Source organism: Xiphias gladius, chromosome 4 (genome assembly GCF_016859285.1).
Source record: "Xiphias gladius isolate SHS-SW01 ecotype Sanya breed wild chromosome 4, ASM1685928v1, whole genome shotgun sequence".
Classification (NCBI taxonomy): domain Eukaryota; kingdom Metazoa; phylum Chordata; class Actinopteri; order Istiophoriformes; family Xiphiidae; genus Xiphias; species Xiphias gladius.
In genome coordinates, this window is record NC_053403.1 from 2,262,797 (window position 1) to 2,279,394 (window position 16,598).

The 16,598-nt window shown below is 40.3% G+C and overlaps 1 protein-coding gene across 3 annotated transcripts in view; it reads left to right on the top strand.

The window, feature by feature from the left end:
* The window catches only part of col12a1b (collagen, type XII, alpha 1b), a 142,474-nt gene that overhangs the window by 19,409 nt on the left and 106,467 nt on the right, over positions 1–16,598 (top strand). For all 3 annotated transcript variants that reach the window (XM_040124896.1, XM_040124898.1, XM_040124897.1), the window contains 5 exons: positions 514–792; positions 881–1,156; positions 11,321–11,590; positions 14,166–14,432; positions 15,825–16,017. In XM_040124896.1, coding sequence (XP_039980830.1) covers positions 514–792; positions 881–1,156; positions 11,321–11,590; positions 14,166–14,432; positions 15,825–16,017 — 1,285 coding nt within the window. The remainder of the gene's footprint in view (positions 1–513; positions 793–880; positions 1,157–11,320; positions 11,591–14,165; positions 14,433–15,824; positions 16,018–16,598) is intronic.

A 16,598-nucleotide genomic window follows, 5' to 3' on the forward strand; every position in this document is an offset into this window, starting at 1 on the left:
AGCACTGGGGACACCCATAGATATCACATCTTCAAGCATTACCAGAGTTAAAATCAACATGGCAAAACATTCTTGTTGGTTTGAATTAGCATTTTTAGTCTGAATTTGCTTTTGCTTTTGGACAATTTAGAAAGAGACGGTCGTGTTAAACTTTGGAGTTGTTTATCTTAAGTGGTACTGAGATGCTGATGGTTGAATATTTGTCTTTAACTGATATTGGTTTTGTTCTGTTGATTCGTGCTCAACCATATGTAACATCACCGGTGCTAAAAATCACACAGGGATCCTTAATGTTTAAACATCAAGGGAACAGAAAGAAGTTACAGACCTTATTGTAGTATCTCCATTAATTAAGCTGAGGTTCATCAGAGTTTTCCTGCCAAATAAACTAAAATTAAAAACATGATGTTATATGTTCAAAAGCCAACGGTAGTCTACAAGTTCCATCTGTGTCTGTGCATGGTTATATGGCATTGTATCATTTTAACTTTCGTTACCTTCTACTTTCTCCAGAACTGGTCCAACCGAAGGACCTTACCTTCTCAGAAATCGGCCCCAGGAGCCTCAGGGCCTCGTGGGAGATCGACTCCGACAACGTCGAGTCCTATTTGGTTAAGTTCAGGCCAGAAGATGATGCCGACGGGCATTATATTTCCATGGCTGTGCCCGGGGACACAACCACAACCCTCCTCCCCCACCTTACCCCGCTCACTCGCTACGAGGTCAATATTTACGCTGAGTACGACAAAGGGGAGAGCTTGCCTTTGAAAGGCTATGAGAACACTTTAGAAGGTATTTATGTAGCCTCAAGACATTTATCTTTTGTTTTTTAAGCTGGTAAATGGGAGCAGTAAAACCTTATGTCATTCACATGTTGCAGACCAAGGCCCGGTGCGCAACCTGAGAGTATCTGAAGAGACAACAAACAGCTTCAGAGTATCATGGCAGCCAGCTCCAGGAGCTGTCACTCGCTACCGGTTGACCTATGAACCCATTGGGGACGAGAGCTCAAGGATGGAGGTGACCACTGACGGCACAGAGACAACGACTGTGCTCGAGGAGCTTCAGCCCCAAACCACCTACCGCGTGAGCGTGACTCCTGAATACCGGTCCGGACCCGGAGTGCCACGGCAGACTGAGGGCACCACCAAAGAAGGTGATTGTAGCTTTTAGGCAACAATTTATACACCGTTACAAATAGGAAGAGAGCGCTGCTTGGCACTGGAAACGTCTCATAGCCCACAGTTTTTGATGCATTTTGCATCAGAAATCATGAACTTCCTCTCAGTGTCATTACTCACTCCAACCAGAACACACAGATATTCAGACATTCAGATATTCAAATATTAGTGGAATCAGTGTAAGTTATGGTTACCAGTAGTAGCAGTTTTCCAGTGCCAATCAAGAATCGTGCCAAATGAAATAAGAAAAAGAAACACAATAGTATGACAAAATCTATGAAAATTTACTCTATCAGTACTTTTTCAGATTGTCCCATGGCTCAGAAAATCCCATCAACCAGGTTCTTATAAAATTGGAACAATGACACATCTCTTCTGATTGATTTACAGATATTTGCTGAGTTTCAGATTGTGTACTATTATAATTATAGTATTTTCTAGGACAGTTCTCTAAATATCCAAACTTATCCTGACATTGCAATAAATGGTATGACCATCTAGGGCATGTAGTTACATAAGGCCTATATAGTTCCGTGAGCCTGTATATAAAGGGTGTGACAACAGAGATAAAACAGCCAAGAGTCCAAAGGGGTTAACAGATAATGATCAACAGATGCTCTCATGAACGAGATCTACATGAGTGTTTAAAACTCCAGTTGATGGCAAATCTTCGCTCCAAAACGGATTTGGGGCCAGAATTTGAGCTCTGAAGTCCAGAAATCTGAGTAGCTGGTTAAGTAATCGTTGAGTCACTGGTAGTGATCCACAACAGGTGCCTGCAGATGTCTTTTGGTCATTTTGTTTGTGCTATGGGACAGTAAAAACTATAAAAATCTAATTGCAAATTTAAATCACAAAGACATGGGATGATGAAAAAAACTCAAACTGTCTTTCCATCTTTTTGCGTCATTTCAAGACCACAATGGAAATACAGTAAGTTCGGACTTTATTTTGACATCCTCAGTGACTCTATTTGTCCACAGTGGTTTTTTTTAAAGCCATCATCTGCCATTTGGCATTTGCTTGTATTCCAAAAATGCCTGGGAGTGCCAGACGTCCACACATTTTTGACCTCAGTGGAGAGTGAACTCCTAACCCTGCAGTGTTAGTACAACCTGCCACCCATCACGCTCCTCGTCAGATCTTTCCTGCCTTACAGGGAAAGGAATGAAAAACAGACGGAAGCACTGAATGCTGGGATATAAAAGTGGGTCAAGATGTACTCAGAGGTGATAAACAATGAGGAAGGAAAGTGGAGGAGATTTTTTTTTCCTGAGCTGACAAACCCTCTAGACTCTGGACGGTGATGTTATGAAACTTTGATGATCTTTCGTAGATTCTTGAAGGGGGATTATCTCATGGAGAAATTTCCAGCAAGGTCAGCTTTTGCACTTTAAGGGAGGGATTACGTGTCTTCTGAAAACACTTAATATTAGTGACCTTGAGCCAGAACACTAAGGATGCAACTGGAAATAAACCAATTAGATTCCTCTTTACCATGGCAACGGCATTTCTTAACGCGTCGGAGTGCGTTGTTCACCTCCGGGTGCCTCCAGCTCGTTCAGACGATGCGGCTGCAAAGAGGCAGGATTAATCCCAGCTTGCACCTCTCTGACATCAAACACTCAGCCGGCTCTGTGATGGATTTACGTTTTTTTCCTCCACGTATGGCTCACGATATTGTACCACATTACAATGTTTACTGAGCCACGACTTTATCTCTAAACTATGGATTGATGCAATGCCGTGAGGTTTTGCGTGACCGCCGGTCCAAGTGTTGGACCAACGGTCTCAGTCTCGGTTTCTAGAGTAAATTTACCGTCAAACCAAAACAATTAACTATGACAGGCTGAAAGCTCTGCAGATCTCTGTGTTTCTGGGATTCTGACCAACAGTGTCACTTTTGTTCAATATGTTGTCTAATCAAATATCAAAAGCATTGAATAATCTAGATTTCATCCATATTTTCCTTTGATCGAGGCTGATATTTTTTCTAAATTAAAATGCAGTACTCTAAGGAGGAAAAACGTTGACAGATAAAGTGGATAAATACCCATATCAGGGTATCGTGAAACCAGTCTTCACAGCTCATGCATAGATGTAAAATAAACAGTTGAGCAATTCAAAGCAAGACATTATTGGTATTTTGCTTGTGGCACGCAGCTGTTACCCGCTGATTCTCCTAGATCAAGTGATTATGCGTGTTTCATTGTGACTGTATGGCTGAACAACCACAGCTAATGTTTGAGGATTTACTTTAATTGCTGTGACTAAACCCTGGAAGATGACCAAATCACCGCAAGGGCTCTTAAAACAAACAAAGCTAATGTTTCATTCGAATCTCTGTTTAGACACGGCTTTCTTTTGCTACGGAGCAAAATGTTAGAAAATATCCTACTTTCAGTACCCAGAGAGGCTTTAAAGGTCAGGCTTATTGATACTGGAGAGTAAAAATAAACAATCAGAAGAGTGGAGAGAGAGGGAAAGTGGAGGAGGGAGAGGAATAAGCAATCCAGTTTTTGTAGGGGTTTACTCTCGGAGCTGTAGCGGTGTTAAAAGGAAATGTATTTTTTTTTACCACCCGGGTCTTATAGGAAACGGGACTCTGGGACTCTTGTGACTGTGCAGTTGCTTAAAAGAGTCGAAACGAGCTACAGTACGGTGGGGGATCCCGGTGGCCTAGCGGGGAAGACTCATGCGATTTAACTACAACGTCTCTGCTTCGATTACAACTGGGGGCCTTTGTTGCATGTTGTGGTCTTGTCTCTTTCCCCATGTTTACGATCTGTTTCTGTGCAAAAAGGTTATAGAACATGTATAAAAGAAACAGGTATACCTTTGAAAATATTGCCAGGAAATGGTGCTGACTGCACTGTGGTGGACCTGAATTCGTCAGGATGGATGCACTTAAGCGGTGTTTGCTCACCGGCGCACCTCGGACTTTGGAGTCGCTGGTTTTTAAGCCACATGCCGCGACAGTAACAGTGGACACAGCAGCCAGCCGCACAGGCTGAGAGGTAGAGATGAGAAACAGCAAGACCGGACAGGAATGTAACCCAGCAGAGAGCAGGGCTGGCAGGTTAGGAGGAGCAGGGAAGACTGACTAATTCCTGTCTCTCTCTGTTTATGTCTGTCTCCATGTGTCTTTGTTTCATGTTGCCTCTCTTTATCACCTTCTGTCTTTGCGTTTCCCATTTCACCTTCCATTTCTCTTTAATTCTTTTTATCTTTGTCTCGTCATGGTAATTCCATTCCTTCTCTGTCCGTTTCTTGCTGTGTCTCTCTTTCTATTTTCCCTCTACGTCTCTCTGGTTCTATCTTTCTTTGTTTTTTTAAGTTGTTTTCTTTCCTTTTCTTTCTACCGTGTGAGGGCTTGCCTGGAATTTAATGGTGTTTGTCCTCAGTCTCTGTGTACTGGCCTGCGCAACCTCCAGATGCCTCCCTGGTAGCAGTGCCATGCAATCAGTACAGCCCTTTTTTTCCAATGCTTCAGGTTATCCTGTCGGGCCCACACAGGAGCAGTATGGTGCATTTGTTCCCCCGTGTTGCATTCACAGTCTAGTTCATTGTGAGGACGCTTGAGGTGCATCAGTAAGGCCTCCAGACATCCCTGGTGTTGGCCCACAGCAGAGGCAGATGGCAGGAGGACCCTCATTACTTTTGCCTCGCTCACACGCAGGGCTAAACCTGCTCAGGTCTGCAACGGAAAACTCGGCCGCATCGATACTGTAACCACATCGAAACCAGTGAGCTCACTCTTACTGTAAAAACTGTGCAAGGGCATTTCTGTTTACGACCAAATGGGAGGGAGGAAAATGGAAAACTCTTCTTCATGCCAAAATCAGCAGGTTACAGAGTTTTCTGTGATATATCAAGTCTAATGCTACTGTATAAATGCTAGAGAGAGAGACAGAAAAACTCTCATAAATAGTAAGACAAATGTGAATTAAACAAAAAGCTATAAAATTAGATTGATGAGGTGCATTTGAGGAGGCTTTCCAGACAATTTTGGTTTCCTTTTTTAAGCTTTATGTCAATCTTTGTGTCCATTGAACCCAAATTTCAAACCTCTTGACAATCTAAAAAGACTGTGCATGGTAGCCAATCTTAAAGCCAGGAGTGTTCATCTAGGCTCTTGACCTTTGATGTTCTGGTTCTTTTTCCCTGATTGTAGTTGTAGTGTGATCAGTCCCAGACCCCCAACTTGTCCTAACCTGTCAAAGGGGTCTCAGTTTTCAACAGGCAATTTTGCTCTTTGCAGTTTTCGCCTGTATTATCTTTCCAGACCTGCTTCAGGGGTTGAGATTGAGATTGGATTTAAGGTGAGGTTGGGACTCATTATCTGAACATATGAAGTCTTACTTTCCAGTTTGGCTACGACCAGACTTCACTCAGTCTTCCTGAGGCGATTCTGGCTTGACAGCACATTCCATCTCAGTTTAGGTCTCAGTTTAGAATTGTGATTAAAGAGTAAACGTAAATTTTTGTCCAAAAAAAATGACATCTCTTCAATTTTCACATGAAGGTCATAATGTTTAAACTGAGGAAAAATAGAAGGAGTGCTGCAGGGTGCCGCATGGACTGACTGTGAAGAAATACTCCCCTATGAGCCTGTGATCTAGAAAATGTGCTGAAGACTTCAGACATGTTTCCTACATGTTTTCCATCAAAGTCTATTATGGAAGATATTTTGTTAAATCAAGTGACAAACATAATGCTGCGAAGGGGACATTTTTTCTTTTTTTTAAATAAGAGCTGCCCCTGTTGAAACTGAACCCCTCAGCTATGGTTGGGTACCAGTTACTTGTACATTTTCGTTCTGATTATGATTCAGATTCTGCTTATTGCTTACTGATTTTATCACACTTTTAGGCTGCAGTCAAGGCTGAGGTATTTTGTGCTTCTGTTAGGTAAAAATGTACAATAATTACAAACACAGATATTCATCTTATGTTGAACCATGTCTGTTTCCCGCTTGTTTTCGTTTGATCGGACGTCCTAACATTAGCGGATTTTGGGGCAGGGGTGCACAACTTTTTCTCTCTCAGTACTGATTCCGATACCTAAACTCAGGGTATCTGCAAGCACGGATCTGATAGCAGTGCTCTCTTTTTCTCAAATTTAAAATCGGTGTACCTACCCGCATAGATCATGTGTGAATTATTTTTTTGTAACATGGCCAGGGATTTCAGTGGGGCTAAAAATGGAGTCTGAGATACTGATTTTAATGTCGACCGGTCACATCATGGCCAATGACCGATTCCCTTTATAAGGTCACTATTGGTGCTGATACCATTTCGGATCGGTGCATTCCTAATCAGTTACTTTAATTAAAAAGCAAATACTGGATCTACAGTTATATGCATACATTTTTGTAAGTCATGACTCGAGGCCCAACCCTGGCACTAAAAGTGTACGATTGTTACAAATTAAATTATTCGCACGCCATGTAATCTGAACATTTCTAAAGGCAATACGGCAGCACTTGAACGCAGGACAAACAGCTAGCCATCACAGGCTCCTCCTGGCTACATCCCGCTGTCTCCCGGATCTGTCTCCAAGAACTCTGTCTCTGTAGTCTGGATGCATTGAACCATACAAGCGGTGCACACGTTTGGGCAGTCCCTCCTGAAAGGCATTCGTGATGGTGCACTCATCTGTGCTCATGAAAAGTGACGCGAAGTTCAACCGTACTGCGGCCTTCACCCTGCTGTAGCCTCTGAGCCGCACAGGAAAGGCAATAATACCGCCTTACTCATTGAGCTAGACAGAGCTTCTCTTCAGATGTGGAGTAGCACCAATAACACTACCAGAGTGATTTTACTTCCCCACCATCTGGGCCACCCATAAGGAAACTGCCGTCACTCTCTGAAATTCAAGGTGCTTTAAATGTCTGACGGAAGATGGAACATGTCGAGTAGCGAAGTTTATACAAACGGTGAGCCAAGAGATTTTCCACTGTGTCCGTGAGGTTTCAGCAGCAGGGAGTCCCAGACTGAGTCTCCTCCTCTAGCCTAGTGTCAGAGAGCAAGAAAGACTCAACCTCTTTAGAGAGACACGTATAAAATCTTTAAGACGGGATACAGAAAGCCGGCCTGGACTTCATAAACGTGCCTTTCAGGTGCTGAAGCAGTCTATCTATCTGGTACTTTAGATCAGCTCCCTGAGGTTTAATTCAAATTGTCAGATCATTTCTGTCTCGTGCAAAATGTTTGTATAACTACAACTAAACTGTTGGGTTTTTTTTAAACCACATTTAACCAGCAAATCTTACCACATCGCAACACAAGGTCCATTTAGTAGCTGTTCTGGAGTTTTCGATTGTATCACACAATATTCCTCAGCAGATTGAATTTGCCCAGATGTCACTCAACTGTAACCGTTCAAATTTTCATTTTTTTGTGTGCTGCAGGAATCTTGTTTTCTTGACAGCAAAGCAAAAAAAAGAAAGAAAAAAAGTCACATAAAAGTCTAAGATAATAAATAGTCAAATATACCATATTGGATAATAAGGTTAATTGTCTTTGCTTCACTAGTTCCCCAAAAATGACTAGTTTCACCAAGTATTTTTAGCAGTTTTGTGCCAAATGGTTTTAGATCTGAGGAGATGATGCCAGCAAACATTTCCAGCAACGAAATAGTGAAAACTCACTTTTATAAATAGACTGACAGGAAAAGATGTAACAAAGGTTCATGCTTTTCAACTTCAGGTAGTCTTCTTCACCCAGAATCAAGGTATAGCATTTTAAAAACCATTTCAGGTTGAGTTAGCTTTCATATACACACAATAATCAGAAATAATATGTATGTGTAGTTTAAGTTTCTATGGATAGATAGAGATAGATAGAGACATGGACACTAGTGGAAATTTCTTCAAAAGTGCATTAAATTCCCTGCGGTTTTGCAAAGATTTACTAAATGATGGACTGTGGAAAAACAGGTCTGAGTGCGTTTCGGGCAGCATCTGCAGAGCGCCAGATATTCCATACTCCATCTGATGGATGCCTGTGGCTGTTATTTTCGAAAGCCTCCAGACTCGGCTTCCAGCTTTGAGAGACAGAGCTCCTTGAGGGAGATAAAAAAAAAAAAATGGCAGCAGCTGTGGAGAGCTCCCAGCCCCCCTGCTAATGGTGGCTGCAGTGAGGCGTCTGTGCGGTGAAGACTGAGTGACGGCGACTGAGCAGCACATGTGAAGTATCAGACAACGATAAACCAATAGCCATATGCATCGAAAGCAAAGCTCAGTATATCCAGGGTTGCAACTTTCAAAGCATTTTTTGTTTTCTTGCACATGATATTACTACTTAGAGCTCTGCAGTATATCTTTGTAAATTCATTAGGTTTGTCAGGATATGCTTGTAAACCAGCATCAGAACTTCATTCACTAATGGAGTTTTCCATAGCTCATCCCTCTGTCTGACCACATGTTTTGCACATTTAAAACATGATGAAACGGACATTCCCAGTATCAGTTGGCAGGAAGAAAAATGGCCTGCACTCATCGACATCCAGGCCTATTTCATTTTAGTTCTTTTGTTTTTTCTATGTATTTTCAGCACAGAAACATACACACGTTTTGACTCTGGACCTTTTCACTGTGCATACTTCAAAAGAAGAATCCTGATTTTTGTTGTTTTGTATCCAGACCAGAAACAATTTTTCTGACTATAAACATTTAGGGAGCCTGGTGTTTTCCTTCTGATCCCCTTTTCTCCAAAGATCTGTATCACCTGGCAAAAGCTAGAATGTGATTTATTTCACGCTGCCTCTCTTTATTATATAGCTGGAGATGATATTTGGTGTTAATTATCACGTTGTGGAAACTTGGCTCCTCAGTCTTTCCAGCGAGGCCTCCGTATATGCTGTCATCTTTATAGCGAAGAAGGATCATAACCTGATATCGACCCTCCCTTTTCCTCTTCCATCATTCACAAATGTTTCCAGTGGTCTCCTGTCTCTGTATAGTAAAGTGACCATATGTCCGTTTGCAGCAACACGAGCCACTGCGGAGGTGAGATTTGGTCTCGGTCGGTTGCACAAATCTATAGGGGTTTTGGCTTCTCTGTAATTCAGCCCTCAGAAAGTTAAGTTGAGGTCATGAAACCTCTGAAAACACTTAAATACTGTCAACACTCACCCTGTGTGTTTGTGTATGTTTTTTTTTTTTTTTGGTATCCTTTTGATTAAGCATTTGTGTAAATAACCAATTTCAGAGGAAGCCCATTTTTGTTAAGTGATGTCTTTTAATCACTCCATCTCTTCTACAAGGGTCGAGTTTATGGTTTCTGTTTATTTTATTCTTAGAAATGGTTTAGATTACAGTTTAAGTTTGAGTAAGGGTTAACTCTCAAACTCTCAAAAGCCACTGACGTGTTCTGTGCATACTTAGAACTCCTCCTACTAACAACAGCAGCTCTGTGTAAACTAAGTGGTCTCTATGAGAAATACACAAACAAAAGCAATAGACTGTGTCTTATATCTGGATGTTTTAAAGAAGTCAAAGTGGAACTGTCATATCTTTCCCTATTTGTTTTACCTGCTTTTACCAGTGGTTAAAAAAAAAAAGTGGTTACCGTGTCTACAGCTGGCCAAGCTGCAGGAAAGACAAGGGTCTAATGAACTGCTGATGGCTTCTACAGGCTCCAATGCTCAATACACACCAAAATTAAAAAATATTGGATTGAACAAACAGTATACTGAGGATTTTTGTTTGCAACTTACCTGTGGAGCCACTGGAGCTAAAGATGCAGTGTTCCGCCAGAGCTGCTGACGCTAGAACAAAGGTCTTGGGGGTCATTAAAACCAAAGGGGTTCATCCTCTGAGGAGCATCAATGTGCTCTTTTTTATGGGGATCTGATTATGAGATACCTTGCTTGTAAAGTTGATGATGCTAATGAAAACCTAGTCAGTGCCCAAAATCAACAGGGTTCATCCGCTGAGGAGCATAAATCCGTTGATTTCACGTGACGTAGCCTATTAAATTTGGTGTTTCGTGTGTACAAACAGAGACTTAGGTCTTTTAGTGGTGCTAGAGAAGAAATTAGAGGGTCACCAGAAATCTTAAAAAAAAAAAAAAAATCCTCTGCAGACCATGAACACCCACCGCAAATTTCATGTTAACCTGACCTGTAGTTGTTGAAAATTCTTTCTCAGGACTAATGTGTTGGAGAGATGCTGTTACTGGAGCAAAAGCGTTCCAATTAGCACTGGGTAAAAATTTGGTTTAAAAAACAGATTTTCCCTTTAAGTCAGAGGGTCACTATAATATTAAATGTTCATAAAACCCACAAACAGCAAGCAAGACATTAGGTCATTCAAAAGCCTTTGGCTACCTAAATGCTAAAAAGTTTGCAGATTGCTGCATATCAAAGGTTGCAGCTTACAGACTATCAATAGGGGGAAGGACTGTAGTAATGATTTGATGAAGTAAAGATGTTCAGTAAACTACAAAAAAGAGGTTTCCGCTCGATGTTATCCTGTTGGCTCAGTAGACACTTTGAATTCATCCGGTTCCTGACATGTTTTATGTCTTCTGTCTCCCATGTCTCCTGTCTCCCAATGTTCTGGACACACTAATGAAGCAGAAATGTCCAAAATATCCTATATTAAAAAAAAAATATCCATTGAGCCTTGACAGCTCCTCACATGTGTTTCTCCCGTCCTCTCTGCCCTTTATGGCTTTGGTGAGCTGTTCAATGCTGCTGTCCACTCGATGGCCTTTTAATAGTTTCCATTTAAAAAAAATAATCCGATCTGCCAACACATCCTAAGGGTTCATTTGTTTTAAAGGGAAGTTAATTTAAAAAAAAGCAACGACAAATACTTGAAAGAACATGTGAGCACCCCAGCCAGTATGACTTTATACAATATAAAAATCGCTCACAGTTGAGTTTCAAAACATCTGTTGTAATCTGGGAGGAAATCAGGGGATTTTAAAGCTTTATTGTACCTCAATAAATAATCTGTATTTAAAGACAAATGCTTCACTAACCATTTTATCTAAACTACATAAATAATGAATCACAGATAGCTTTTCACTTTTTGTATACAGGTGTTTGCGTATTGTACTTTTCGTCAAAATACACTACAGAAGCCCATACAGGTTTGTTTAATCCATACCTTTGCTCCTTGTCTTCAGAGGTGGGCCCTCCTAAATACCTGGTCACAAGCGATGTGACCGACACCAGCTTTGCGGCATCATGGACGGCAGCGCCTGGGAACGTGAAGATGTACCGTGTTCAATGGAAGTCGCTGTTTTCCGAGGAAGCAGGGGACAAAACTGTACCGGGAGATGTTACCAGCACGGTGCTGGAAGGTCTGACTCCAGAGACACTCTACCAAGTTTCTGTGGTTGCCGCCTACAGTCACAAGGACAGCGACCCACTCAATGGACAGGAAACCACTGATGGTAAGAAAGTCAGCTTCAGCAGACTGCATTTCTTACTCCATAGACACTCACAGTTACAAATAATAGGAAATATTAAAAGTATTTTTTGACACCTTACTTTGAGGAATATTTAAACCTGTTTTTCCTACAAAACTCTTTATTTTACTGAACAAAAGAAGCCAAATGCATTAAATGTTAAATATTGTACTAACAAAGGCAGCAGTACAGGATGCAGTGTAAAAATGGCAAAAACTCTGTCTAAATCAGGAGCTTTCTGATCAAAGAATTAGTAAACAAGATTACCAGGTTTTGGTGCCTAAAAGTTAGTTAGTCCATGTTTTAATTGGTGTCAGAAAAGTGTTCGGGTTCTGTACGCGGGCCAGTATTGAGAGATCAAAGCTAACTGGCCCAAATGTCCAACCCTTTTCTTTAACCCTCAGAAAATTTAGGAAACTTTCACCATATTGTCAGCATTACACATTTGGCAGAAAATACTATGTTTTGATCGCAAGGAAAGGTGCCACCTGAATATAAGCCAAAGTAGATTCAATACGTCATTTAGTCAGAAAAAACAGATTTCAGAGCTTGCATTAAACATACCGTTTGCATTCTACAGGAGCTTTCAGAAGCTTTAACCCTAACCCTAACCCTTTCTTCTTTCTCGTCTATGGAAATCGTCCAAATTTAAATTAAGATTTTCATTTGAGATTCTTTTCAAACTGTGGTTTGAACTGTGATCCCCAGTTTGAACTTCATCAGAGAAAGACATGCTTTGTATACTGTATCTTTACATGGGAAATGAAATGGTCCAGATCCTCACAAACCAAAGCAACATGTAGATGAACTAACACATTAGTACATATTGTTCCTCAGTACATCCTTCCAAGAGAACTATTACATTTCCTGCTTCGCATATTTGTTCAGATCTATCAGCACGTTGAAAAGTTGGATGCCATGTTTCTTTCCACCAATAAAAATTCTCCAAAGTGAAATCAAGTGGTACGAAAAACTTTCCTTGGGATCATTAAATATACATATTATTCCCTTGCAAAATGTTTTTAATCCTTGCAGAATCATCAGAATAAGTTAATTTCATTTTACAGGGGTTTGGTTGTTTCGGGGGAAAAGGAGAATGCAGTTTAGGATTTCCCCCCAATTAATCACCTCTGGCTAAGGGCCTAATTCTTAACCAGTTAGTTCTGGCATGAATCCGATGGTATTACTCCACATTCATGCCTGCAGTTATGAATTCATAACACTTATTGAAGGAGGATAAAGGGAAACCACACTTGGCCTGAAAATAGAGAGAGACGGATACATTTTTCTTTAGGGTTTAAATGAAAAATAACTAAATGATTCTGGCTATTAAGTGGGCACAAGAAGAAGACTGGTGAGTGTGTACAGTACAGTACTGCACATACGGAACATAAAATCTGAAAAAGTATGTATGATTAAAAACAAAAAAGCAAGTGAAAGTTTAAGAGGATGAGATGCACTTTGAGTTTTATAAAAACTATTGACAAAAGTCCATTTCTTAACTGCAGAGTGCCAGTAGACTTGTTGGATCTATTATCTTTTATACAAGAAGCAACTGTGCTTGGTAACGGCTGTTTATTTAAGAAATTTGTTTCTCAACCTAAGTAAAAATCCTTAACAATGTTGAAATGCTCTTTTTTGGCTTTGGCCAATGTTAAGTTTTCCAGTGTACTTATCATTACAAACTAATATTTAGCCATAATCATTCAGGAAGTGGCAACCACCTCTAATATAGTGGATAAGATGCAGTTTTTTTTTAGACCACTGGAAATGATGAATTGATGATGAACACTACATGGAAGCCTTTTAACCTCAACTGGGTCGTTTTGATTGGGTTCCTCTTAGGTCTAAATATGTTTTTAAAAGCCTTGAAATGTTTTCCATTTTTTTCTAAATTCTATTCTTTTCGTCGCCAAGAATAAATTTGTCCCTATTCTGACTATAGGAATGTTAGCTTTAAAGGAAAGCCGTGGTTCCATACCACTTGGGTTTTATTTTTGAAAAACTAGCCAACGGTTCTGTCGGTTTGTTATAGCACTTGACCTGCAACAATTAGTTGATTAATCAGTCGATAGAAAATTAATCAGCAGCTATTTTGATAATCCATTAATCCTATAGGTCGATTTTTAAGCAACAATGCCAGATATGTGATGGAGTTTAGATTCTCAAATTGGAGAATTTGCTGATTTTCTTTGTCTTACAGAAAACTGATGATCTTTGAGTTTTGTGACTGTTGGTAGGACAAAACAAAAAAATTTGATGATGTCACCTTCAACTCTAGGAAACTGTTTTTGATGTTTTAGAGATCAAATTTATCGATTAATCAAAAAAATAAAATAAAAGGATTAATCAAAAATGAAAACAACATGTTATTTGCAGACCTGGTTGTCACGTTGGTTGGCTAAGTTGAAATAACCCAATGATTTTCTTTAAAAAACAAGAAAAAAAGTTTGTTCAAACACCTTAAATTGAAGGCTTATGTTGGGAATCTTAGGTTACTGCACACGTTTCTTATGTGGACACTAAATTATCTGAATCCTGTTATGTTCTTTGTTTTCAGCCTCTGCTGCTGGTAAAACATTAACTGTCTCGGACGAGACCGAGCGAACCATGAAAGTCACATGGACGCCGGCACCGGGCAAGGTGGTCAGCTACCGGCTGAAGTATGTCCCAAGTAGAGGAGGCAAAGAAGTGGCCCTGAAAATCCCTGGGACGGACAATTTCACCATCATGAAGCGCCTGCGGCCCATGACCACTTACAACATCACTGTTCACCCGATCTACAAGCGCGGGGAAGGAAAAGCAAGGCAAGGAGTAGGAACGACACGTACGTTGGTCCATAATTCAACCCTCTGAGAGACAGTACACACCAGAAACATGGTTATCTTAACCAAGATATTTAAACCCGAGCTCAGTCTTAAAACATTGTCATTGGTGGAATGAAATAAAAAATCTGCTGCTGAGGTGATTTCACCTTTTTATGGATCCCTTCAGAGTCACAGGGTGTCCCGTGAATGGCCTGCAAAGCTGGATAATGAAATTTAGGTATAAAATTAAAAATGTTTAAATGTTAGATGCAACTAGAAGCCCTATTTACCCAGAGTCAGACAAACTCACGGGTATTTTCTTTTTTTTCTCTACATGTAGTTGGAAATGGTTCTGAATCGTGACAATAGCCTAGCTTAGCTCAACTTCGGATGTCAATGGGATCACATAGCACTTCTTCTCAAATTAGGGAAAAAGGGTTTAGTTCTTCCCGTAGAGCCAGTTTTTCCGTTGTAGACCCTTCATTCAGTGTCACAGAATCTGATTCACTGGGTTTCGGAAAAAGCTTTCATTAATCACATTTTTATGCAACTTAATGGAAAATGTTTATGGACATTAGTGTCAGTATATAGTGCCTTTAAACTTCTTTGACCCTTTCGTGCTCCCACAGTGTATGCATTTGTATATATCTAAAACATACCCCTTTTTGAAGGGAAAATATTTAATGGTAGGTCAATATGCAAATATTATTGAAAGTATATTTCTCTAATTTTGAAAGGAGCTGCCGCTTGATGCCACAGACATCCAGTAATCCAGCTGTCTGAGGCTCATCTCACTGGACATCTATGTATTGATGTGACTCTGGTTTAAGTAGGATACAATTCTTAATATTGAATTTTAATGAGACCAAGATAAGGATGTGTTGACCTCTGTCTCAGTTAGCTTCCTGGATGTTCTATTACATGTCAGTATAGCCAAACAAATTGGCTTGTTTGACAATTTTGTCACTTTTTTGCACGATAAAACTTAACACAAGTCATTCTGCATTGGAAACAAATGGAATTCTGTCATCCAAGTTTCAGATTTTTTTTCCATTGTTCCACCAAAAATAAGATTTTAGGAGTGACCTCAAGTTTAATAAACTTGTTAAGATTAATATTTTCTCACACTACAGGTGCTGCTGCACTGCGGAGAAGCAGTGTCTTTTCACCAGAACACTAAAATCACAGTTAAACACATGCTCAATCACACGCTAGCATTACTAACACACGGCATGACACTGGGCTTTTTAACAATGACATCGGGTTCAAGGAATTGTATTATGGACTAATGAGAAACTGGCTCGAATGTGGTGTGGCTGATCTTTAAAACCTTTGCCAAAAGATGGAATTTTTGTTTAATTTTCTTTTGCGCAAGTTTGTCCTGAAGTTCCGGCCGGGTTCTTCTATTTCAGTGTCACCCTTCAAGGGTCCCAGGAACCTCCAGACCTCAGAGCCCACAAAGACCAGTTTCAGAGTCTCCTGGGATCCAGCACCCGGGGATGTTAGGGGCTACAAAGTGACCTTTCATCCCACTGGGAATGATATTGACTTGGGGGAGATGCTTGTCGGTCCCTATGATAACACAGTCGTTCTAGAGGAACTCAGGTAAGCTTTCCTAATGCCTAGATATTAGGCATATTATACATATTCTGAGGAATTAAATGCATTAATTACAGAGTTCACCATAAAGGGAACCAGTAAATATCATAGGGTGAAGAAGAAGACAAGCAGCAAGGAAAGTTCTTAAATGTTCTTAAGTCACCTGAGCCAACAGAGCTTGCCAGCGTTTCTTTAATTTATCATCACCGTAGCAACCATCTGCAGTAGTAGTGCCGTCGTCAGTGCTTATGCCACCCTAGCGAACATCTAGTAAAGCCCTAACAAACACCTGAAAAAATAATAGAATACACATAGTAGTCACCTGGAAAACCCATAGCAACCACCCCAAAGACTTTAGTAGACACCTAGCCATGCCCTGCCAACACCTAGCAGCAACCTATTGACAACCTAACAACCTACAGTACCTGAACACCCTAGAGAGTATCTATCACCAACATACCAACCACCAAGCAATGCCCTATCAAACATTTTACAACACCCTAGCAAAAACTTTTTACAGATAACCTTAATTTATTAACTTAATTTTATAACTTAATAATTTTGATAACCAAAAGATTGTGAAGGAT